Genomic DNA, 27,806 nt, shown 5'->3' on the forward strand with positions numbered 1-27,806 from the left:
TTTCAGTTGTTCAGTATGCAATCAAGTCTATTGTTTTTCTGGTATTCAGTATAGCACGACCGATATATCATTTGCCGATATGAGTCTGTCGCCTATGCTAAAATGATAAACGAATCAGAAGTTCTGAAGGTTTTTCAAACTGAAATCCATGTGTGCTTTCACAGGTAGAAATGTTATTTGCTGCAAAAATCTGCGCAGTAATCCCATTCTGAATTTTATACTAAATTCTTTCATTCTGATATATGTAAATGTGTCATACATTTCCACAGGTTTGTTAGGATTACGAATGGCAGAACCACTGAATTTTAGTCCCATCTGTCCTCTGTTGATCAGAGTTTCACAAGCGCTCAGGTGAGGATGTTGTTCTTCTAGAAGCTTATGAAGTTACACCGAAGGATGTAACGCAAACAAACAAACAATGCATAAGGTACCAGACACGGTTAAGCACCCCATCACTCTCCTTCTTGGTCAAATAGCCCTTGATGCCTTCAGTGTGACTCTACAATTTTCATAGTCATGAAAATAAAGAAAACTCTTTGAATGAGAAGGTGTGTCCAAACTTTTGGTCTGTACTGTATGTATATATATATATATATATATATATATATATATATATATATATATATATATATATATATATATATATATATATATATATATGTGTGTGTGTGTGTATATATATATATATATGTGTGTGTGTGTGTGTGTGTGTGTGTATATATATATATATATATATATATATATGTGTGTGTGTGTGTGTGTATATATATATATATATATATATATATGTGTGTATATATATATATGTATGTGTGTGTGTGTGTTCGTATATATATATATGTGTGTGTGTGTGTGTGTGTATATATATATATATATATATATATGTGTGTGTGTGTGTGTATATATATATATATATGTGTGTGTGTGTGTGTGTGTGTGTGTATATATATATATATATATATATATATGTGTGTGTGTATGTATATGTGTGTGTGTGTGTGTGTATATATACACACACACACACACACACACACACACACACTGTTTAAACTATCAAAACATGATTATTTATATTGTGTAATGAATAACAGTGATACAATGAATAAAAAAATATAAACGTTAAATACAAACATATAAAAATATACTAGTAGTGATATTAAAAACCATAAAAATGTATACGAGAAGGATTAACTAAAATGTGTTTAGAAAAAAAAAAAAACCCTGATACTTGTTTGCTTTGGTTTCCACGGCTATATGAACGACTTTTCAATTGTCCAATCACGATCGGCTTTGATGTCATTCCGACCAATCCGATGATCTAGTAGGCGGAGACTTGAGGCGTGAGAGGCGGGACTTACCGGGGCCTCCATCACTTCCCGTGCCGCAGCCTGTAATCCTTTGGGCTTCAATACACAGATACAGTGGATCCGGCACTCAATTAAAACATCTCCTTCGAATATATATCGCACTATCTATTCGTTAATCCATCAAGTGTGAATTCAGCGAGTTAGAATGGAGACATCTGGTAACTCGAGTAAGAAGCAGAAGCTGAGTAACGCGCCCGAGAGCTGGGTGAGTATCAGTGTTAGCGGATGAATATGTTGCATTACTGATGTGTTCAGTTACAGTAACACACATCATGTTATGAATATGGAGCTTTTGCTTATGCTGAATCTGACCCATACCCGTTTTTAACTACTAATATAAGCGAAAGATGCGTATAATCATTTTACGCGTAGATATTACCTGTCTTACAACCTAGTGTGCTGCCCACCTAGACAGCATTTCTAGGCAGCACAAGCACTTTTTGGACATTTACTACGATACTAACATGGCTTCTAGGACTTGTAACTTACTATGGTATTCTTTGGAGCATGTAAATACCATGCTACATAGATATGTTAATCATTTAATACCACGTTCTATATCAGTGATAATACAAACAGTGGTTTTCATTTATAGGTCTGTGCAATAGTTTTGAATATCATCAATAAAGATGACCATGTTTATTTGGGCATGGTACCATGATACTGCAATTTATTTATTTAGTAAGTGTATGTATTATGGCATTAAAAGTTTTTTTTTTTTCATTTATATATGCATATATAACAGAATAATTAATTAAAAATAATTACAATTAAAAATAACACCAAGAGACGTGTGCAATACAACAAACAAATTTTAACTGAAAATTTTACCGAAAGAAAACACTTTCTTTAAGTGTTTCATTTATTACATTTACATTTATGCATTTAGCAGACGTTTTTATCCAAAGTAAATTACAGTGCATTCAGGCTATACATCACTTACGTCAGTCAAACAGGAGGTCTTTGTGAATGTGATGTAAATGTGTTTCCTGCAACTTGTGCAGGGGATGCAAAGAGCCACCAATGTGACGTATCAAGCCCATCATGTAAGTAGAAACAAGCGTGGCCAGGTAGTCGGCACTAGAGGAGGATTTCGAGGATGCACGGTGTGGCTTACAGGTACTCTATCAACCCCTTTCTTCTGTTATTTTGGAAAATTAAAAACTTGATGTTTCTATCTTGGCTGTATCTGAAAATACATATTGTTCTGCATCCTCAGGGTTTTCTGGTGCGGGTAAGACGACGGTCAGCATGGCTCTGGAGGAGTATTTGGTGTGTCATGGCATCCCCTGCTACACTCTGGATGGAGATAACATCAGGCAGGGCCTCAATAAGAACCTGGGCTTCAGCCCCGAAGACCGCGAGGAGAACATTCGTCGTATCGCAGAAGTGGCAAGACTGTTTGCTGACGCTGGGCTTGTGTGCATCGCCAGCTTCATTTCCCCATACAGCAGGGTGAGAAACATGCAGAACTTTGTGTGTGTATAACCATGTAAAGCCTGACATATGAAATAATATTCAGAAAAATCTAATGTTTTATATTTTCTGTTATAGTCAGGCTTTTATGGCGCATGGCTAGTCTGATATAGGAGAATATGGAGCTCGTTCTTGAGACCCAAACTGAAACATACAATATGCATGTAAAGATATTCAAGTAAACCTCAGTTGCCTCAGTCCAGGGAGTGTTTGTCTTATTCTCACTTTTACTCTATAAAAATCATTATGGATTCCACAGCTAAAACACACACGTAGCCTGAAGGGAGATGTACTTGCCTTTGAGATACCTGCATGTCTCAACTTTGATGCAGTAAGCTTTATAAAGTTAAATGTTTGATCAGTTGTTGTCTGCTGCATGTCCTCAGGATCGTCTCAATGCAAGGAAGATCCATGAAGCTGCTGGCCTTCCATTCTTTGAGGTGTTTGTAGATGCACCTCTGGATGTGTGTGAGCAGAGAGATGTGAAGGGTCTCTATAAAAGAGCTAGAGCTGGAGAAATCAGAGGTAAGACAATATGTGTCCAAATATGCTTATTTTTACTCACTCTTTGGATGTAGATAGTCTGTGTTTTATGGCTCAAATTGAATCTCTAAATGGTCAGTAGTCAATAGGACAGTCTGTCCTAAAGTGCTGTGTCAACAAACCCAAAGCATTCTCTTGATTTGTGTGACCTATTTGTGCAGAAAAATGGGAAATGATTAAACGAGACAAGACAAGCGTCATGGAATGTTTTGAGGCACTGAAGATGAAAAAAAACACAAAAAAACAGAACAAGTTCTTACATTTTTTGCAAAATGTTTAAAATTGGAGATTGTGGGCTTATTGCGTATGTGCATAGCATTTCATATCGGGAAGCACAATTGTGATTTTAGCATTGTGTGAGTAGGTCTTTGAGTGGTCACACTGTCACCAAACATCTTGAGCAGTTCAGTGGTGATTCATCACAAGCCTTTTGGGGTGTTTCTTGGAAAGCAGGTTTCTGGTACGAGATGACTGTGACTGTGTTTCCTGCTGTTGTTGTTAGATTTAATTTCTTTTGCTGTGGAGCTGCAGAATAAGTAAGGGTAAATCAGGTGAAGAGGGATACACAAAAGATGCAAATCTGAAAGCTGCCCACATTTTGTGATGAAAACGATTAAGGTTTATAGCAGGAAGTGTCTTTCTCTCATGTACATGTTAACTGATACATGCTCAATGCATCTGAGCTGCTTTACACAGTGGGAGAAAACACCAAATCTTTTCAGCGCTACTAAGAACTAAACTGCTTCAAGTCCTATTGAATGAAAAATTGTTTTCATGAAGTGCATTCATAGTATGTCTTTTTCTGCTGGTGAATGAATTGGGTTTTTAATCTAACGGGTTTCTCCTGTTTTTTCCTCAGGGTTCACTGGAATAGACTCTGAGTATGAGAAGCCGGAGGCTCCTGAACTGGTACTGAAGACGGATTCTTGCAATGTGAACGAATGCATCCAGCAGCTACTGGACCTCCTGCAGGAGAGGGTCAGTTCACTTCTCTCATTCATGTTAAAGTGATCTAAATGTCTTGCTTGGTTTACAAAATAATGCATAGGTTGCTTGCTTTGTTGCGGAATAAAACTATTTACGGTAGTTCTTCTTCAAAAAAATAAAAATCATACTGCCAAACATCTGAATTGTAGTTTATTTAGCAGTGGCAACTCAAGGCTAAATGAATGCATTTCTGTGATGACGACAAGACGGCAATTCTATTTTTAGATAAAATGAATTAAATAAATTGACTTTTTGATGCCTTCATGCATTTAACCATCATATTTTAAATATGGCCTTAAACTGAAGTTTTTGTGCGTTAACTACGTTAAAGTCATTATCACATTACATGAGGGGATATTTTTCTGTGCACTCTACAGTGACATCCTTATTTGATGACCTCAAAGCCACAGTTGTACTTTAACACTCATTCTTTCAAACAAAGTTGCAAGTTGGCTTAGCAGTGTCTCTTATCCTTTCATCAGACTTGGAAATAAATGACAGTGATCTCTGTTTGATAATGTTTTGACTGTTTGCAGGACATAGTTCCTGTGGACGCATCCTACGAGGTCAAGGAGCTCTATGTGCAGGAGAACAAGCTGGACTTGGCAAAGGCTGATGCAGAGACTCTTCCAGCAGTGGAGATCACTAAGGTATCTTCTCTCCTCATGTGTCACTCAAATACAGGTTTAAACTCTTGAAAATGGTTTCCAAATACATTATGACTTAATAAGGCATGACTTATGTACATCCTAGCAGCTAATGTGTGGTCTGTGTTGGTGTGTTAGGTGGACATGCAGTGGGTTCAGGTGCTCGCTGAGGGCTGGGCTACTCCTCTGAACGGCTTCATGAGGGAGAGCGAGTACCTGCAGTGTCTACACTTCAACTGTCTGCTTGATGGTAAACATATGATCCTGTGTGATGTTGTGTCTTCTCATGGCATGGATCTCTTTTTCATGCTGAATACACCACTAGATGGTGATGTTTGACAGTGCAATGCACCTTTTCCTGTCGGCCTCTAATACATTCAGAAGTGCATTATCTTTTCCACTTGTTTGCATTCACTGAATCATTTTATTTTAACTGACGATGACGGAGTGAAGAAACAATTTTTTTTTAGTTATTTTGCACATTTATTTAAAACAGAAAACTTAAGCAAATTGATTGGAAACCAACATCAGATAGAGCATGAAGAAACCCAACTCAAGGAGGTGAACAATAACCTACTAATAATCAACTAATCTTTCAGAATTTCTGGTTCGAATCAGGAGAACAAATCAGAATTGGGGTCCAATCGCAAAGAAAACATTTCAGTGAGGGAATCTGAAAGCCTCAGAAAGTGGATTTTAAATGTTAATTAGTGGTAGAAATAAAAGAGCTATTATAGTTTTAAGTGTGGCTTGGGTGATGTTGATTGCATGCTCTCAAGCCAGTTTCAGAAACCCGATCATCTAAAAATAAAAAGTCGGCACCTTTTTGATTACAAGAACGACAAATGTGCGAATGGCTTTTTAAAACCATAATGCGCTCCTCGCATTTATAGAACTGGGTAATTACAGCAATTTCCCACATCAAGCTTGAGTTTCCAAAATGTGTCAATTTAGTTTTACAGCCTCATAACGCTCTGCTGTGTGTTGTCTTGCCTAGTATTCAAATATGCATCCAAGGTATGCATTGACACTCACACACACACACACACACACACACACACACACACCTATTAAGATAAAAAGTGGACCTAGTAGATCTTTGATTTTAGTTATGACAGGATACAGCAAAAGAAAGCCATTAGGTGTCCGTGCATTACATCAGCAGCGTCATTAGACTTGATTACTGTACATCACACCTTATCTTATTGTTTTGATCCTTACAATATGCCCAGTTGGACTCTTGTTGGACCAGACTGCCATTTTTATGAAGCTGACAGATTTGTGCATGTTGCAGCCTGATACTAGTTTAATTTGGATTGAGCTGAAATGGGATGCTCGCAGGGCTCTTTCTAATGGAAAACAGCTGTTTCTGCTATGATGTGTGTGTGTGTGTGTGTGTTTGATCCTGAAAATGGATTTTAAAAGCTTCCCGCTCATATTGCTTCAATCATGGTGTCGGACCTCTTACTTTCTTAGAAAACTCATCACTTTCACATTCAAGAGTTCTTTCTCTTATCTTGCCCCATAGGTCATAGGACTCGGTCTGGCCCCAGTCTGGTTGATATATGTACTGTGCATCTGTCCTCTGTTTATAGGTGGGGTTATTAACCTGTCGGTGCCAGTGGTCCTCCCCATCTCAGGTGCTGATAAGGAGCGTCTGGATGGCAGCACTGCGTTTGCGCTGGCCTACGGTGGTCAGAGGGTTGCGATACTGCGAAACCCAGAGTTCTACGAACATCGCAAAGAAGAGCGCTGTGCGCGGCAGTGGGGCACCACATGCAAGGATCATCCTTACATCAAGGTCAGGGGGGTCAATATAGACAATACCTGTATGATTAGAAGATTACTAACAGTTTCCTAACAAAAGTGAACAAGTAAAAGTTCTGCATGATGTGACACAATCACAGTCATTTAGAGCGTATTTGATTGATTGTAATTACTAGATTACTGTAATTACTTTTCTCTGAGCAACTCGCTTATTAGAACTTCAATTTAAACACTATTAATTACAAATGAGTTGGTATAATTCGAGCAATCAATTGAAAAAAAACACAATCCAAGAAATTGTGCAAATGCTTTCTTAATAAACATAGTGTTTTTGCGGTACATTAGATCAGTGTTTAACGCCGCTAGCTACATTAAACTGCATTGTATGTCTTTTGTTTGCTTTTAAATTGTTATTGTATAATTAAGACATTTACAGTAGTCAATTATAGAAGTTATTAGAAATATTACAAAATAACTGCTTAACTTCATTGTAATGCTAAAGCCACTGCCATTTTAAGTGCTTCCACATGGTGTTGAGGAAGTAGAAGCTCGAAGCAAATTTAGATTTTTATTGTTACATTTTACAAGTTGGAAATGTCCTAAACTTCTGGTGCTGCTCAAAAATGACTTTTGTTTTTAAATTTTGGTAATGTTTCCTATGTTAATATATTTTCATTCTGGGGAGCTTTTATGGTACTAAATTATATGATAATTGTTTTACCAATTAAAAATGGGTAACTATTAACTACATTTTGGGCATGCAAAATTTCAAACATAAACTGTCCTTAAATTACTTTGAGCAGTTTAGTGTCTTTATATATACAGTAGATATAGATATAGATATATAGATATATATATAGAAATATATAGATATAGATATAAATATAGATATATTGCTGAAGTGAAAAAGGTAAAGTGAAACTTAAAAAACAAATGGTAGAAGTTTATTTATTTATTTTAAAATGTGTTTTCTAAACATGTTTTCATCTAAAATTGTGTGAAAATCAAAGCCATAATCTAAACAACTTATGTTCCAAATTTGAGGTTGATATTTTTTTATTAATTTTTTTTTTACTGTGAACAGTACGTGTGACTTTTTTTTTTTTTGCAGGACAATTTAACCTTTCTAAATCATTTTCGTAATTCTTTTTAATTGCATTTTGGACTAATGAGATTTTGTTGTGCTGTGTAACCACATGTATGTAAACGTAACCGTAGACTTGATGCTGGTTAGGATAAAATTGTTGATAAAATATTTCTATCAACTTATGGAAGCAGTTGCAAATGATTAACATCATTCTGTATCTAATTTTTGTTGTCAGCTCCCTCCCTTTTCTTTCTTTTCTGACTCACAAACCACCTGGAAAGTCCCGATTATATGCATGCTGTGAATGCGAGCACTGTTTAGACTACATACATGTTAAAAAGAAAGCAGAATCACAGTGATTCAGCAGCATGATCCATTAATGCATCACTATTCACCTGTCTGAGACGGAGCACCCTTTATAGGAATACATGACGGTTGCTTCATTTCCCTTTAGTGATGTTTATAAGCAAATATTATTGCTCTTGCTTTGTTCTTGATCTGAAACTCAACCTGCAGTGTTGCACGAAAGACCTTAAAGCTTAAATCTACTGTTTCTTAAAGGACACCTAAGAAGGGACATCATGACTGTGAGTTATCCCAGGGACATTTTCTTCTAAAATGAAGTTTTGTTTGTGTCTGTAGTTGTATTTAAAAGAAGAGATTTTCCACTTATGTCCCATTTTTTGAAGGTAAAGTCATGAATGTCTTGCGAGAAACAGCTGACCTGATGCTTTAATAGGTCTTTGTGCAGTCACATTGCCAAGCTTTCCTTGGACTGTACTCTGACAGAAGACAGAGCCGTGATGCCCTCTTAGTGGGGCTGTGGAAACAAGGTCTCACTCTCTCAGCCTCCGCTTTAGTAATCTCGTTATTCCTCGACCTCCTTCATTTCACACATGTGTTTTAGTTGGATTTCTCGCCCTGCGTTCTATTTAAACAGTGTTTAGGCAAGTGGCGCTGTCCTCCCCTCCTCTCCCCTCACCTTCCTCTTACAAATCTCGCAGAGTAAATACTGAACAATTGTTTCCATCTGTAAGTAGGGATTGTGGGCTTAGGTGGACTTTAATGGCTCCGCTCTGCTCCAGCTCGCTCTAATGGGCGCCAACGGAGAGCTTTCGGACTCTGGAATGGCCCGGTCTGTCTGCTTGCCTTTGGTCACAAATAAACCCATCCACAGACCAAAGAAAGAAATTGCATGCACACAGTAAAACACTCATTCAATCATTCAATAACAAGCAAATCTCAAAATGAATATGCATTTTTCTTAGTGTACTTTATGATCTTGTCATGCCTAAATTGATGTGTAGCATTTCAAACAATTTATTTTATCTGGTGTGCATAATTCTTCTTCTTATTATAGTTCTAAATTATTCTAGTTGGAACAGCTTAAAATTAAAAAATCAGATTACTGGCCATAATTTATATATTTATTGTTTTTAATTGAACCAAAATTGTTTGCGGAAAATTGCTTGCGAATGTTATTTCTAGTTTTTGATCTTCTGAATCTGGAATTTGATTTTATGAATCTGTATGTGTAAAATATGAATATATGTAAGATGAGAATATAGTATGTTCATAGAATTGTTCATCTCATTATTTGACTGTGCCTGGTGTGCATGTTGAACTCTCTCTGCTGAAGCGTGTCAATCAGCAGGACTGTAAAAAAGGCCTCCATTATGTGAGGTAAATACACTTTTCCTGTTTATTTCGGCTGTCAGTCTGACAGCTGAATCCACATTCGGGGTTTGGTGCAGGGGGATGTTAACCAGACTCGAGAGCATTTACTTAATTGCATTATCAATGTTTTTTTTTTTTTTTTCCCTCTTTGAAAGGGGTACAGTGATCAACTAGTGCTCTGCTATTTTCTATGACAGCTAATAGAGTTGATTTACTGTATAGATGCGATTAGTGCCAACAGATCACTCATTGAGTTTTTCCATTGCCAGGCTCTGCACCATAAATTAAATAAACGGCTGCTACTGTTGCTATACTGTGGCCAGCAAATGACAGCTGCACATGCATTCAGTCTTCAAATGCAAAAGCAATGCAGTGGATGAAGCGTTTTATTAACATTCACCGCTTTTAGAACTCTCCAAGTTTGCTTAATATAATCACATACTTGCACATAATGTTCTCGAGCCACCAATGCTGCTGTCAAGTCAAATCAATAGATGGAAGTCTGGGGTTGTGAAATGGTATGCTCCATCCTAGTGGCCCTGAATCTGCTGAGAGCTGTGGAATTCTCACCATACTGTACTGCTTTTTAACCCTGGCCAAGTTACCGGCTCAATGAATGCCAGCGAAGACCTCTTGAAGGCAAAATATTAGCAGAAGCAACTGAGTTGTAGCCTGATATAATAGATCACTATATAGAGGGATTGTAATTCCTGGTTTTAAATGGAACTCTGTAGAAATTTAAGCTTATCAACAAGGGGCCCACATTTAGGAATGATATCAAGCTTGTAGACTAGAGCTTCCTAACTAGAATTATTCAACTTGTACAGGGAAACAAAACTGTATTTACTATGTAAGTTCATAGGCTGCTACAAAGAGTACTTTTAAGGAAAAGCCTGTTGGGTTGTACAACTCACAACAACCATATTTTTGAAATGCATAGTTTTGTTTGATTTTAGTATGTTTTCAGAACCAAATGTGGTTGGCAAATTTAAACAGTTTTTTTCTGTCTTTGTGGCTGGTTTGTAGAAGACTGTAGACAAGACTTTATTCAATAGCTATGTTAGACCACTTTATTACAACATGTTGAGAGTTTAAGTCAGTATGTTCTTGCATGCATCATTTGGTTTCAGAATCTGAAGGGTTCCTTATGTTCCTCATCCCTCAAAGAGACGGGGCAAATTATGATAGTCTTTCCAACAGTATTGTACAGATGATCATTGTTGTTTTTCCTGATGGTCTTACCTTTGGCAGATGGTGATGGAGAGCGGAGATTGGTTGGTTGGTGGTGATCTCCAGGTGCTGGATAGGATCTACTGGAATGATGGGCTGGATAGTTACAGGCTCACACCAACTGAACTTAAGCAGAAGTTTAAAGAGATGAATGCAGGTATGGAGCTTCACTCAAAGAGTTGCTCCCTTTGACCTAATTGTGACTAGTATGTTGTGAGGTAGAAGTTGTCTTGTCCTCGAACCGTAGCAGGTCACACAGACATACATTTTCATTAATGGATTTGTGTTGTCGTAGACTTGCATTCATCCATATATTGCTGCAACACAATTGTAAATAGGGCAAGTTTTGAAATATTAAACACTCTTCTTTCATTTTTAGATGCCGTCTTTGCCTTCCAACTGCGGAACCCAGTGCATAATGGCCATGCGCTGCTCATGCAGGACACACAGCGGCGTCTAATTGAACGTGGCTATCGTCGACCCGTGCTTCTGCTTCACCCATTGGGTGGCTGGACCAAAGATGATGACGTGCCGCTGGCCTGGCGCATGAAACAGCATGCGGCTGTACTGGAGGAAGGACTGCTTGACCCCAACTCCACCATAGTGGCCATTTTCCCTTCACCGATGATGTACGCTGGCCCAACAGAGGTTAGTGTAAATTTAAAAAGGACCATGAACAGATACCCGAGGCACCCCATTAAAATATTAACTTAAGGTCAGCTGGTCATTATATTTTTTCCATGTTCTTGCTTTTAGTGGAGAATCTTGTACATTTAGTTATCTATTTAAGATATGATGTTCACCATAAAAAAAAAATAAAACTTGATACATCCCCTTCCCAGACCTATTGTAATGCAGCTGCTAGCTCCTCATTTTGAAACACCAGATTAAAATTAGCCTTGTAGCTTATGAGATCTTTCTCAATATGTAATTCTTAAAGTATCCCATACTTGAATTCTTCAGGAATTGGAAATTGTTTGATATATTTAATATTTTAAAGAAAGAAGCTCTATTAATTGCACTTTGTACTATGAATGATAATTAAAACAGCATTTCAAGCTAGTGAACAGTCGTATGGAAAGTTAGTGGTGAGGAAGCTTGCACAGGGCACATTCCTCCATGAATTGTTGGAGGTGCACTGGATTTCTGATCTGTTCCACCTAACCTGTGCTTGAGGCTGAAGACAATGGGGACAGGCTCTTCTTGTGGGCGTCACACATCTGATTTTTGATTTGATTTGTGTCTCCAAGAGAGTTGTAAACAGAACCAAATTGTTTAGAAGTCAGTACATTCTCTCTCTCTCTCTCTCTCTCTCTCTCTCACACACACACACACACACACACACACACAGAGAGCAAGCACAAATGGGGAGCTTTCTTCTGACAAAACTTTTGCTGGTGTAGTGTGGTGTGTTCCATGGCTATTTTGAAGTCTCTTGTTCTTTAATCATGTGGCTGGGGACATTAAAAAAATTATTGGGAGCAGTCAAGAGTCTTAAGACCAAAGCAGCCCACAGGAAACACACTGACTCCACAGAAAAGAATTAGCTTAGGTGATGTAGGCCAATTCTAATCATGCGTCCATAATAAGAGATGTTTTCATTTATTTTGAAATAAGTTTTGACGTTTTTCTTTTTAAATCGTCACTTTCTCTGTGCCATTAAACTAAATTTCACATTTGCATTTGGTTTACATGATCAATGTTCTTCCAATTTTAAGCACAGGATTGTTAATCAGAAATAAAATCTGTCGTCCTCTATCTATTCGCCCTCTTGTTGTTCCAACCTTTCTTTCATTCATGAATAACTTAAAAGAAAGGAAAGAAGTTCAGCACAGATTGTTCCAGATATTTTTTTTTATGTCTATCTGTTTGACTTGTACGTCAACTACAATTGTGGGTGCTCTCAAATCTTATTCGCATGCATTTGGTCGCGAGAACATTTTGTTATGCCATATTCAAATATACACAAATGTGAATGACATTTGAGAGCTATAACAGAGGGAAAGATTTTAAGCAAATAATGGTTTAAAATTTGCCTTTTTCTCACACAAAGCTCAACAACAACTCCAATTCTCATTCATAAGTCAACTGCTTGGACTAACTCTTAGTTAGATTTGTTTTAAAGTAAACATAAAATACATTCAACCTGTTTTCAACAGGTGCAGTGGCACTGTAGGGCCCGGATGGTGGCTGGGGCCAACTTTTACATAGTGGGCCGTGACCCTGCAGGAATGCCTCACCCAGACACAGGTAAAGACCTCTACGAGCCCTCCCACGGGGCTAAAGTTCTCACCATGGCCCCTGGACTGATATCCTTGGAAATCGTGCCTTTCAAAGTGGCAGCCTACAATAAAGCCAAGAAGGCCATGGATTTTTATGACCCCAAAAAGTAAGTTTTTATAATTTTTTCCTCTTTAGATTTGCCTTCCCTTCTTTTAAAACAAACTAACTATACAAATTGAGTAAGACGAATATCTTTAAGCAATTAATTTCATCAAATTTGAGACTTGGGCATATTGACAGTTCTAAATTGAAACCAACCGCTGAAAGCATGAATTTACTTCATGAACATTTATCTTCTATACATCTTCAAGCAATCTATCACTGTACAAACTTCCCTCCATGTCAGGCTTCCTCGATTCCTAGCTGCGTTGCCAAGAATAACAGGAAATGTTTTGTTGTTGTGTGCTTTCACCAAATTCTACGGCTTTGCTCCGTTCTTTGAAGTCATTTAGAAGGGGAGATCTGCCATTAGTCCTCTGGCCTTGTGCAAATGCTGCAGAAGATGACTAACGAAAATCATGCGTTTTCGCTATGTCTCGTCTTGCAATTAATAGCGCCCACTGCTATCGAGTGAACAGGCTTTTCAGTCAACCTTGATGAAGACCATGCAGCATGTCAAGAAAAACTGACTTGAAGAAAGACAGTGGACTTTTAATGTTGCATGATCTTTATGCAAATGCTCATCCCACACAGAGTTTAAAGGAATAACTTAACAAAATAAAATGTATCTATTACTCACCCTCAGGTCATTCCAAAACAATATATGACTGTCTTTCCATGGAAGAAGAAGAACAACAACAACAAAGACCTTTTAAATAGATTTTTCATCTGTTAAGATTCAAAGAGGACCAGGAAAAAAAAAAAAGCTCTGAAAATAATCTATACGAATCATTTATGTGCATTATGGTCACTTAGTGTTTAAAGGGGTCATATGACCCGATTAAAATTTTTCCTTTATCTCTTTGGAGTGTTACAAGCTCTTGGTGCATAAAGAAGATCTGTAAAGTTGCAAAGACTAAAGTTTCAAACCCAAAGAGATATTCTTTATCAAAGTTAAAAGTCAACCACGCCCTCCTAAAACGGCTCGTTCTAACATGCCCTCACATGTCTACGTCACGATGTGGGAAGATTTGCATAACACCGCCCAAATGTTCACGCAATGAAAGAAGGGGTAACTTTTATTCTCGTTGTTGCCGCTGGCATCATGTCGTGGAGATGCTGTGTGTTTTTTTGTGAAAGTCTTGCTACTTTGTTTGGCCGTCCAATAGAGGACACAACTAGAAATCAGTGGTTAAAGGTGCAATAGGTGATTGTCTTCAGAAATTTTTTTTGTTATACTGGTTGAAAGTCTCTTCACATCTCTATAGCAATCATTAAGTTAAGTGGTTTAAATTTATATATCTGTACTTATGTATTCTGTGGAAGGCATAGGAACAAGAAATGTATGCTTGATCCGAGCGTTTTACATAGCTTTCTTAACTGCCTGTCAATGTATGTTTCTGCATACCTCTGTGCACCCTGTTCGCGCAGACAGAATACATCTTTAGGGCAGTCCCACACGCTTTGCAGATAGAGCTAGAATGCTAGACAAACATCAACAACCCGGTCTTCCTTCCTGGTATTGTAGTACTTTTAAAGTTTTCTCGCTGGTTAATGACACATGATGTATCCCAGCGGTTCCCAATTCCAGTGCTCGCGCTCATATTTTGCATGTCTCGCTTAGTTAACACAGCCGATTCAGATGACCAACTTGAGATACGTGAATGAACTATGTTGTTCCAATTGATATGATCCCTACACCATATTCATTGCTCCCTACTCCCTGAGCAGGGGCTTACTTCACTTCACGGAACATGGACTGGAATTTGGAACCGCTGATGTAGTTTTGGACAGCGATTGCAGGTAGGGTGGGACGTTCCCTTTCAGTGCTATCAGGCTAATGTTAGCATTTTCCAAGATCTCCTATTGCACATTTAAGTTATATTTACAACACTGTTCCGGAAAAGTTCAACCCAAATATTCAGATGTGTGCTGTGCATTTTGATAAACATTGCAAGGACAGTCTGGCATTTCTGACTCACAGTCTATAAGTACATTTCCTTATGTAAAGGATTTGCAATGATGATTCAAATGCGAGTTTTGAGCAGTGTAGAGTAACTGTTAGAGCTTGTTGTTTGATGTTTCTCTGAACACAAATGCAGAAATGGTTTTATGTTTACTCGACACAATATGTGAATGCCTCGTTTGTAATTGGTTTTATTGGTGTATGTCTCATTGCACCAGGACACACGACATTACAGTATTAAGGGGCATAACATTTCCATCACACGCATTCGGCCAATCACAATGCACTGGATAGCTGGCCAATCAGTGTATACCTCGCTTTTCAGATTGATGAGCTTTGTAAAAATTTTGCATTTCAGAAAGGGGGGGGGGCATAGAGGAGAAACAATAATGTACAGTATGTAGAAAATAATCTGTTTTTTGAAACTTAAACCACAGAAACACATTACAAAATAATGTTCTATTTAGCAACGCCATATAAACCCTTTAAGTGTAAAATAATATAAACATTTGAAGCAGTTAATAAAGAGCAACTTGAACATTCTGTGAAACATCTCATTTTGTCTACCATGCAAGAAAAAAGTAATACGAGACAATTTTTGGAATTATTACTCATTTACCTATGTTTTAAGTGGTGCAGTTATTTATTGAGATCATTGCCTAACTTGATATGTGAAGTCGAGCAGCATGCGACAGTGAGACTGGAGGTTACTGGCATCGCTTCCCTCATACGTCCCAGCAAGACCACCGAAATATTGGTTGGGGGGCGGGTTTGGGGTGGCAGACTCACACTCCGTCTAACTTTCAAAGGGTCCCGCTTGGCGCCTTAGTAAATTTATGGCATTCTGTCTACTCCTTAAGCAGGGTGTTGGGCCTGGCCAAATTCAAGACGAATATGGATGCTGAGCCTAATTGCCAGCCCATCCCCCTTAAAGTCCTTTTCTAAAATGCCTCAAATCAGTCCAAGCTGTTTCTCATTTAAATTCATATTAACTGTTCTCTATGGAGTTGGAGTTTATGTGTTCCACCCCTTCACCCCACTGAAGTGAATACCAGGTGTAATGGTGATAATATTCCATAAACCATCATTTGGCAGTCCATCCAATAGTAGAATGCATCATATTTGCCTCTTACTACATGATTGCTTAGGTGTTCTGAATGCCTGTATGTGTGTATATATATATATATATATATATATATATATATATATATATATATATATATATATATATATATATATATATATATATATATATATATATATATAATGTGTATATATATAATGTGTATATATACTGTACCGTACCTTTCAGAAGTTGGTACATTAAGACACACAATGTCTTAAAGGTACAATTTGTAAGATATTTGCAGTAAAATATCCAAAAACCCCTAGGCTAGTGTTATATATTTTGTCCAGCTGATTACTAATAATATCTCTAATGTTTTCAACTACATGTAAATCATGAGAAAATTCCCATTCTAAACAGTGACACGGGGCAGTGCAGTCACCTGTCAATGACGTTAGTTACCCTTTGTGCCCGCCTTTACTGACGTAGAAACCACGACAACAGTGTCGTGGACAAATGCGGAAGTAGTGTCTAGCGTCCAGCAAGCCACTAGCTTGCTTCAAGCAGTTCCTTATTTACTTCTTGTTTGTGTTACTTATTTATGGAACATAAATACTGTTTACCGTCTGCCGCTGGTTTATCGTCTGCCGCCAATCTCACTTATGTTTTACTCGACAGGTGAGTTTTGATTCGAATCTTTACAGAAAACGTATGCAATTATAACGATCAACACAATTAGTATTATGGGGAATACACGCCAAACGCAGAGCACAGTGTCTCTAGACCTGCGCGAGGACGCGTCTGATTCATAGTCTGATCGCGTCTTTGCGTCCGATAAATCCGGGATTTATCTTTCCGCCTGATTGATGGCCGTCAGCGGTTGGGTAGAAGACAACAAATCCCATCATTCCACGCTCCTTCTTAGCGTCATCAAACCACGTGATTGTTATTGTTTTGGTAGTGCGCCCTCCAGTGGCAGGTCCTACAACCTGTACCTTTAAGGATACATTTTGATCAAAAAAATACAAAAGAACTGTATTTATTTGAATTAGGAAATGTTGTAATATTATAGTTGTCACTTTTTGCTTTGACTTTTGATCAATTTAATGCATTCTTGCTGAATTGAAGTATTAATTGATTAAAAAAACACAACAAACTACTGACCCCGAACCTTTAAATGGTAGCAGTGTATTTTTTATCCTGTACCGTAAGCATTTATAAAATAAAATTAATCCTACTAAACATTATCAATACCATAAAAATGACTTGACTGATTCAAAATACTTGGGTTTGTTCGAATGCATTATTCAACATTCCACATTATAAGCACATATGAAACTGCTTGTCTAGACTGAAAAGCCGCTGTGAACGACACAGTTTAATGAATGTGGTTAAGATAGGGAAAGCGCAGTGCAACAGTGTACATTTATAAATTCATTGCGCTGTGTGAATTTGTTTTCTTAAGGTCTGCGTCTTAATTGAAGAACAACTAATCCGTAACAAATAAACCCAATCCGTAGGAGCCGTTGAGGATTGTATTTAGACTAGTGTTCGAGTTTTATTCATGCAGTTGGAGACTAATTAACTCTATTTATCAGACGTTTTGCACTCTGTTTATTTTCAAAGCATTTGTTTAAATGAAAACGTGTAGCCGAGAGTTTGGATTTAATGACATGGGTCTGAAGTTTAGATTTCTCTTTCTTGCTAATTTATTTTTTGTCTAGAAGTAAAGTCAGCCTGTTTACCTCCTCGTCTTTGCACTGTTGAAAGGAATTATATGGCTTGAAGAGCCACTTGAGAAAACATATTTTATCATAGAGCTCTTTTCAGAGAACAATGCACGGTTCCATCCAGAGTGAAATGTCTCGAACAAAGGAGCAGTGTACAACACCTTATTATCTCTGACGCAAACCCCAAGATTATGTTTCTTTGTCATTTTCTTATCACATTGGGTACCACACTGTCCCTTTACCATGCACATCTTAACATTCCCTCTGCCGTCTCATTTTACCCAGACACCAGGACTATGACTTCATCTCAGGAACCCGCATGCGGAGGATGGCTCGTGAGGGCCGGAACCCTCCGGAAGGCTTCATGGCGCCCAAAGCCTGGAATGTTCTCAAGGAATACTACCAGTCTTTAGAGAAGGCCTAAGCAGGTTTCCAGGTGCGGAGAGACAGGTGGAAGCAATTCTGTTACAGTGGAAGAAGGGAAAGGAAGAGGAAAAGGAGGTGTTCTTGGTTTGTAAAAAATAAAACACACAAACAATGATTGAACACTGGGACCACCCAAAGGACTTCTTGCAATGTTTTGGATGTTGTTTCCTCATTAAATCACTGTCGGTTTCATAGTTCAGAGTCTTATGGCAGCATTTTTATATGTTCGGTAAAAAAAAAAAAAAAAAAGAGTTAACTTGTGAAAGGTGCATTTTAAGTTTTCAATACTGTAAAGATTATGCCAAATTATGCCATCTCTATTCTTGTACACTCCATAATCACTGTAACAATTGGATAAAAGATAACATGTACATTTAAAATTGCCCTACTTGCCTTAGAGAGCTTTTATTGAAACATTTACAGCATTGTTCTGGCTTTAATGCTTGTTGAGCTCTATTGACAGCATTTATGACGTATTGTCAACAGAAGTACAACAAAAAAATTAATTTGGACTTTTTCTTATTTTTTTTTTTAAACCCCCGTAAGTCCGTAACATCAGTAAAGCTGATACGCTTTGCACAATAGGTGCAAAATTAAAGGACTTTTTGCATAGAGAAATATCCAAACAAAAGACCTGGAACAGTAGACCCACTGCAAAACTAATGTATTTATTAGTGCTGTCAAACGATTAATCGTGATTAATCGCATGCAAAATAAAAGTTTTTGTTTGCATAGTATATTTTTGTATACTGTGTTTATTATGTATATATAAATACACACACATATAGTATATATTTTGAAAATATTTACATGTTTATATTTACGTTCATATAATTTTTATTCTAAACAAATATTAAAAAAAAAACTGAAATATATACTTGAATGTGTGTGTATTTATATATGCATAGTAAGTATACACCGTACACAGACATATATTATGTAAGCAAAAACTTTTATTTTGGATGCGATTAATCGTTTGACAGCACTAGTATTTATGAATATAAAAATGGAAAAGTACATTGCAAGTACACTAATCTAAACTTTTTTTTTTGTCTCACCATCAAATAATTTCAATTGCTGTTGATGGAGCTTAATGTACTGAGCAGTGAACAATTGTTGGAGCCAAAATGTATGCCTGGATGGGACTGTATACTGTTGTTGTGATGGTTTATATGTGACGGTTGATATCTTTAGAAAAATCCCTATTGTTTTATTCAACGATTATTTAACTGAGTGTGGTGACAACAGTATCTTTGTGTTCGTTTTGGCAACATTTTATTCTAAAACCTGGACGGCTGTTTAAGGAATTTGCTTGCAAAGCAGCAAAACAATTGAAATCTGTGAGGTTTGTTTTTGAAGTTACTGGCATTACTTTAATAGCATCTGTCTAGTCTGTAACATTTCTATCCATAGTGTTTTGATATTCCTTTGTCTGAATTTGTTTTGTTGAACGAAATTATTTAGCTTTGTCTTTAGGTGCATTTTTTGTAGTATTTATTTTTATGACTTTTTGTGTTGTATTAGAATAGAAAGATTTTCATGTAGACGTTCTTCAGTTTACAATTCATAGTTGCCCTGTTTATTTTTAACAGCATTGTCCTCCTTCTTACCTCAGTGTCTTTAATAAACCATTACACCAAAAAATAAAAAATCACAAATAACAGCTTCACTGATTATTAAAAGTCTGCGCTTGTCTAAAAATATGAGAAGACATGAAAATTACTGATCATAACGTACATTTTCCCCAGTTCCCGTAGTTAAACAGTGCGGTGTGCAACTGCTGTACAAGGTCAATGAAATACATCAGAAAATACATGCAGAGAGCCAGCTGGCCTCCAGATGCGGTCGCGCCCCTGTGAAAGTGGGACACCTAGGGTTAATCCAGACTCTTTCAGGAATACCCTGCCCTCTCCTTTGATTCCAGCTTGGAGATGAAACGTCCAAATGTGCCAGCCGTCATGTTTTTCTCCATACGTCCTCTGCCAGATCTTGTTCGATCTGTGATCCGCATCGAGTGGTGCCTTCAACATGAGTGAAAAGCTCTTCAATATGAACATGACGTGAACGTTTGCCTGGGTATATAGTTACATTTTCCCTCTTCATCAGTTTACCTATATTCCTATGGGATCACTTGAATTACTTCGATTGAGACGCAAGACTAGCCTTATGTCTTAATTAAATGTGCCAGAAAAAATTTAAATACAAAGGGTACCCAACTTGTAGCATTCAGTCAATCACGTAACAGTGTATGTGTATGATAAATGATGCTTGTAAATGTTTCTGCCAACTGTTTTTTTTTCCTTCAGCAGTGTCTTTTAAGTTAACACAGGCTTTATTAATAATGACAGACAGGGAAGCGGCTTTTGGTAACACCTGGTTCGAGCCTAGGCCCGTTTGACCTTCCCCCCAGTGCTGAAAATGCATAAAGGTAAATGCATCAAATCATGTGGAAATCATTACAATATCCTTAACATGTAAAGATGGGTTAGTAAAGATATTTTCAACAAATTATTGCGGTCCATATATTTGTTGTTGTTGACGATAGACGTCTCTGTCAGAACAGCATGTGTTTTCCTGACAAATAAATACACGTTAGAGTTTATTTCTAAGTATACAAACTCCAGAGTCTTGGATCATTCAGCAGACAGTTCATGTCTTTTTTGAGATCTCAAAGCGTTCCAGCTCATAGGTTTTGACCTACAACAGTCAAACATGTTCCATTTGAATTGATACGAAGTTCATTAGAGAACAAAAATAATTATTAAAATGACTAATTATTACCAAATTCATGTTTTGCGCACAACCATATTTCCTCCTCTTAAGAAAATGGAACATTTTTATAAAATTGTGACATCATTGTGGCGGGAAGACAAGTTGTAAATCCGAATCGATTTTCATTGTCGTCTTAAACTCTAGATGTGCAACCATTTAGCAGTTAACATCTTTGTAAGAAAAAATGTGACTTTTTAGTTTAATTTTACACAACACTCTAGCAATGCCAAGGATATGGGTTACATTCCCAGTAAATGCATGATTTAACAAATTGGATACCTGAGCACCTTATTTCTCGGAATCTTTGTTGAAAAAGAACCAACATTTTTCCTGAAACTCTCAAGTCCCATTTTGTACCCATGTGTGGAAAGTGGCCGGTAACTCGCACGCATTGCTGCACATCCTCCATGACTAATTAGTGTCACCACTCCATCATGTGACATCATCATCGGCTGTACCGGTAGATTAAACTGTTACATGAAGCCCGGCCACATTTCCCCTGCATCTGCTTTTACTTCCATACAAAGCCGTCCATGACAAAATCTGCCTCCTATAAAAGGACAATGAAGCTGGGCTATTATCTTTACCTTCAATTAAAACTTAACTCTTGGTAATGGAAACGAATCTGAAATCAAGTAAAAAGCTTCAACTAAAAAAAATGTAAAAAATTAGAGTTAACTCGGAAACTAACTGACAGATTGTAAAGGTATATTCTAAACACAAGTTTAAAGCAAAATAAGATATTTTGAAAAATTTTGGTACCGATCAGTTGACTGTAGTTATGGACTTCCAGAGAATGAAAGAAAATACAATGGAAGTCACTGGCTACTGGCAACTGTTTGGATACCAACATTTTTCAAAATATCTTTGTTAGTATTCGAGAGAAGTAAGAAACTCAGAAATTTGGAACAACTTGAGGTTGAGTAAATGATGACACTTCATTTTTGGGTGAACTGCCTCTTTAAGTAACAAACCTGAAAACTGAATCTGAAATAAAATACATTTATCCTGAATTGTAGTGTTGAGAAAAAAAACTACTATAACAAAATTACTATAAAACATTGGAATAAAAATGAAAACTGAAAATAAAAGCTAATTTAAAATAAAATAAAAAACTATAATGGTGTATAAATAACAGTAAAACAACTCAAGCTTAGTCCCCGATCCCACTAGACACGTATTACAAGTTCTATTTATTATGTAGTATTGTATAGTATATTTTAATCTGCTTCCATCCGGTTTGGCGTATCTACAGATATTAAAATCTGAGATAGAGGGAATTACCTCAGATGTGAGGGTTTTGCAATGAAGAGATCACATGGATAGAGGGGTATCATAAATCAAATACTACATGAAAGACACATCAAAGAGACGCATCTGTTTCATGACATGATGAGGATCCAGTCCCATGAGGCAGCGAGGAGGAGGACATGACAGTCAAGCCTCTCCCGTTCCTCGTGATCTTTGTCATTACGAAAGACTCCGTCGTCTCAGTAAGGCTGTTCACAAACCATATCATGCATATTGTATGTCTAAATGACAGGAACTGTTCAAATCTGCCATTTCCAGGAGTCAAGTGGTGATCCAGTTATAAGTAAACAAGATTTTGTCTATATATATATATATATATATGTACACACACACATTTATTCATTTAGCAGATTATATGTATATATGTGTGTGTGTGTGTTTATATTTATATGTAGACACACACAGTATATATACAACTGAAGCCTTTGTACATTGCCATTATGTCCCGACAGAATGATGAGGTTAATTTTATTAATATTTCTCTTTTAAGATTTCACAGCTGTGTCTGTATCTTAATACTTATATAGATTCAAAATCTGTCAGTGTGAAGGTCAGTCTATCTTAAAAGTGTGGAAAATTGTATTAAGTTAGTTATATGTGTGTGTTTTAATAATTTTAAGTAATTGTGCTCATATCTCCAGCATCATGAGCCATCACATACATTCAAGAGAATCCCCCCTTCTTTTTATTGGGTCCTAGTAGATAATATGTATGCATTCATTTATTCATTCATTTTTGTCAGCACTGCAATTTTCTATCTGTGATGACATTTTAATATATGGACCTGAATGTTTTATTTTATTTTATTTTATTATTTAAATGTTTTATTTATTTTTATTAAATTATTATTTTTTTTTTTTGGGGAAAAAAAAATCCAAATTCATCAAAAGCTTTCATACTACATTATTTTCACAATTTACGAAAAAAATTAGGACCAACTGAAACCTACTCTGAAAAGTCTTATAAATGTGTTAAGAACATTTTCTGCTTCAAATCACCGTCAGTGTCAATGCATCTTTCAGTGTTAGCACTGACTTCAAATGACCTCCTCATGTTTGAGTGATTATGTCATGCCTAGAAAAAGCTACAATATGTACCAGACTTGATGCTGATAGTTTGATTTTCTTGTCTGCGTTTTTCTCAGGTAATGTGCTGCACTCAGTCACGATATTTGTGACAGGGAAGTTGGAGTAACACTGTCTGTCTGATTGAAAGCTGTCAGCACATCTCTGTGACTTTTGGCCACAACGAGTTGATGACGAAGGTAACACTGATGCTATCATCTGCTTTATGCTTTATAGGTCAAAACGATGCATTAATAAGACATTAGCGTTCACTGACACGCTACTGTATTCAAATGCAATGAGTTATGTGGAGCGGTCTCTTGCGTCAGCACCATCTGAATGCGTCCTGATGCTGCACTGTTCTCCTTTTATCTGTTCTTCCTCAATCAGGAGACAGAGATGTTATCTGTGAGAAGAGAAACATGCACTAATCCCGGAGTTTATTTGTTAATCACTAGCAGTTTCAGACCACCCTTCAGGGGGTACCGGTACCTCACAAAGTAAACATGTACTGATCAGTAGCACAGGCTTATTTGCTAGTGATTGTTGCTAGTTAATTTAGAAACCGTGTTTAGGGGGATAAATTCAGTAGGTTTAAAGTAACTTTTAAAGTTTAGCAAGTTTTAGATATTCTGTGTTGCTTTCATTTTATAATCATATCTAAAGAGTCATTTGGTTGTTTGGTAGGTTGCATCAAGAATGCTGTACCTTTTAAAATGTCAATGAAATAAAGTAGAATTGAGTTCTTAAGAATAAAACAAAAAACCTTGGATAATTAGCTATAAGGATATTAAAGCTGTTTTGAAATTAAAACTTGAACTCTGCCACATTTGGTGCATTTAAATAATTTCAAAAAGGCTATATTTAAGCGCTGAACACACTTAAACTGCACAAAAAAAGCTTTAACTACTATCCCTGAGTTTCTGAGTTGGTGGTGCGTTACTGAAAAAACATGGTGGATGCAAATCATGCAATAGTGAAATTATTGCAATTTTGTATTGTATTTGGTTCAGTTATTTAGATTTTCTATTACAGGAAATCTAGTTAAGTTGCATGCACAACATGCAATTATAGTATATAACGATTCAGTTTACTGCATCTTTAGAAATTTTATAAAAAACAAAAAGCAAGCAACCAATGCAAAAAAATTAAAAGAAAATATAAATGCAAGCAAGCGAAAAAGAAACCAGATTTACATAAAAAAAATAAAAAAAAATTAATTGTGTCATTTGTCCACCAGTAGTGTCACCAAACGAAAAATTTATTTGGTCTCATTTACTAACCATACGGGTTGTGAATTTGGCACACACACACAAAAAAAGTGAAAAGTTGTTAATTGCTGTCTGTATAAATCTGAATAATTCCTGTTATTAGTGAATGAGACTCATTGTTTTCAAAGATTCAGGTTTCTTAAATGCTTTTCTATTAAACAAACATCCTAATTTTGCTGGTGGAGATGCTCAACAAAAAAAGCAATATTTATGCCACGCAATGTTTCCTTATCAAGGAAATCAGTCTTTGAAATGACTTGTCTGTATATTAAGTTCCAATATATATCTTTACAATGAAAAAAAGAGAATTAATAATACATTATAAAAAATAAAATTTGCAACTTGTACATGTACATGTGTTGTCTGAGGTTTAAGAGGCTGAGGTCATTTGTGTTGGTTTACGTTCCCTCTCACGGTATTTGGCCATAAATAAACACAACCTGATGATATATGACCAAACTGGCATTTGCATTCAAACTGAAGATCCTATCATAAACAGCATGCAAATGGAGTGGTAGCTTTGTGAGATCATAAATACATGCTCATCTTGATACACACTGTACCGTTTCCCAATGCCCAGCTTGAACAAAATCTCACGTTTCTGCCACTGCAGATTACCTAAGCTTTGTTCGCATAATTAATAACCGATAGCGGAAATATGAGTGTGTAGTTACATCTGCTTGGCCTTTAGCCATGTGTTTTTATTAGTAATACACAGTGGCTCTGTTTCAGCCAGGGCTTGTTGGCTGAGCACCTGGTTGGCAATCTTGATTTCCCATATATCATCTGCTGTGGTGCTATTCGATGCCGCGATTGTATTTGTCTTGGACATTGTTCTAGCTTTGATCATGAGCAGCTGTAATTATTTGGCCCCGCACTTTCCGCAGGAGACAGCCAGTGCAACAGGAGAAGGCCTTGTGTGTGTGTGTGTGTGTGTGTGTGTATGTGTGAACACAATCCCAAACAGACCAGGCACAGTGCAGGACTTAAGTAGAGGATAAATAGCCCAACTAAATGCCTCCTTTATGGTTTTCGTCAACAATACAGTTGGCTGGTATTGTGCAACACTCTTTAAGTCTGTGAATGAAGGCGGATACGTAAATGAATCAGTGGAAATTGAAGCAGGCCCGCCCTCCCCCTTCAGGCTTTCATCCTTAGGTCCCGAAACAAAAATAAACACATGAATTAAACCTGAGAGGTGAATGAAAGGGAATTGTTCATTTATGGAGTCCGGAAAACAGGAGCAATCGGGCCCGAAAACAAGGGTGATTTTTCATTAAACCCCAAAAACCGCGCATTTGACCCCTCCCTAAAGCTCAGCTATTGTAAGGAGCGAACAATGAAGCTTTCTGTATGCAATTCTTTTTGTATTTTGACTTTTTTTTTCTTACTGTACTGAGTGTATTTTCTATTACTTTTTTTTATAGGCACTATAAAATAAAAAAAGTATACAGTTTAAAAAGACCAATACATTTTATTTGTCAATAAAAATATACTGTATTTATAAAAAAACCTTATACAAATATTTTTTTGCAGTTATTCCAAATTCTATCACATGCCCATATATATTCTCTGTAAGTCAGTACTTAGATAAGTTGTTATATATACATATGATTATTCTGTGTTTTATATTAATTTACATACATACATAAGATATTAAAATAGCAGGAAAATGCAAATAAAAAAAATGTTCAATAAATTGAATTATATAGGGCCTATATATATATTTAATATTTAAATTATATTTCTGCACTATACTATTATATCTATCTATCTATCTATCTATCTATCTATCTATCTATCTATATAATAATAATAATAATAATAATATTTAGTTTTTTTGCAAAATTTTGCAAAAAAAGTTGATAATTATGTATTTCATTTTTGTAAACTCTTCCATTTCAATTGTTTTCCTTTACACTTTTTTTTAAATGCTATTTGCAGTTTTCTGGCTATTTTAATATCTCCTCTATTAGTAATTACAGATTGGTTTATTTTTTTAAGTAACAAATTTACGTCACAGCATGCCAATGCTTCTACTAAAAATATTATGCTAAATTGTTATTAAGCATTTGTATTACATCAGTAATGAGGGCAAAACAGACACTTTTTAATAGTAATCTATATTCAGCACTTCCATCAGTGGCACAGTAGCATTTGTGCGCACTTTCTGTTGACTTCTTGTCTTTTAGTGTCTCAGGAATTTAAAAAAAAGGGGGAAAAAAATACATTTTATCTAGATCTGGTAGACAGCAGCCCACCCTGAAGTTCAGGTGATCCAGGAGTTCCCCAGAGACTGGCTTACAGCTTCACTCCTGGTGTCCTGATTTTTATAGTTCACTCTTCCTTCACTACCATTCCTCTATCCTCAGAGCCAAAGCCAAATGTGGGCTTTTTTTTTTACAAGTTTTTTATGAGTTATAAGTAGTATTGTCCTAAAAATTCCAACAAAACACACATCTCCATAAATCAGGCCCAACGGATCCCCCAGCAGTATTGTTGCTGCCCTCCTGGTTTAATCCTGAGCCAGTTTTCTGAGTTTAGTGAAGACATATTTAGCTTTGGAATCTTATTTGTGATAATCACGCTCTTGGAGGACAGTCAGAAACCATTCGTTCCCCGTCCCCATGTCGCCCCCTGAAATTTTAATTTCCCTTGGCCACATCCTGACTAGCCAAGGGAAGAGATATATTCAGATTTGTCCTCAAATAATATGGCTCCACTCGAGCTTATTGTGTATAGATGCGCTTTGGCACAGCATCCATAGTTTAACGTCAGTGTTTTCTGTTTATTGTGCAGTTGGATAAATATACAAGTCTCTTTAGTTGTTGTATCAGCAGATTTCTAAGCTTGTAATTTAATTCTTTGTAATTAGAAACTCTTGTCTTGTCGTTTCAGCTTTTTAGAAGAAGGGGGGTTTCTTCAGTGAACGATGTACTCTAAGGAAGTTTTATTTTTATGACTTCTGTGGAACAGACGAGAAGATACTTTGAAGGATTTTTTTGTCCATACAGTGAAAGTTAATGGGGTCCAATGT

At 36.6% G+C, this 27,806-nt stretch overlaps 1 protein-coding gene across 1 annotated transcript; it reads left to right on the forward strand.

Moving 5' to 3' along the window:
- The first annotated feature begins 1,251 nt into the window (after positions 1 to 1,251).
- papss1 (3'-phosphoadenosine 5'-phosphosulfate synthase 1) lies at positions 1,252 to 20,012 on the forward strand. The gene is made up of 12 exons (XM_059554623.1): positions 1,252 to 1,572; positions 2,372 to 2,486; positions 2,587 to 2,822; positions 3,230 to 3,368; positions 4,246 to 4,364; positions 4,910 to 5,023; positions 5,159 to 5,270; positions 6,616 to 6,821; positions 10,803 to 10,938; positions 11,161 to 11,429; positions 12,941 to 13,170; positions 18,211 to 20,012. The coding sequence occupies exons 1-12, from the start codon at positions 1,513 to 1,515 to the stop codon at positions 18,347 to 18,349; spliced, it is 1,875 nt and encodes a 624-aa protein (XP_059410606.1). The 5' UTR covers positions 1,252 to 1,512; the 3' UTR covers positions 18,350 to 20,012.
- Positions 20,013 to 27,806: the final 7,794 nt, after the last annotated feature.

This window comes from Carassius carassius, chromosome 7 (assembly GCF_963082965.1).
Source record: "Carassius carassius chromosome 7, fCarCar2.1, whole genome shotgun sequence".
NCBI classification, from domain to species: domain Eukaryota; kingdom Metazoa; phylum Chordata; class Actinopteri; order Cypriniformes; family Cyprinidae; genus Carassius; species Carassius carassius.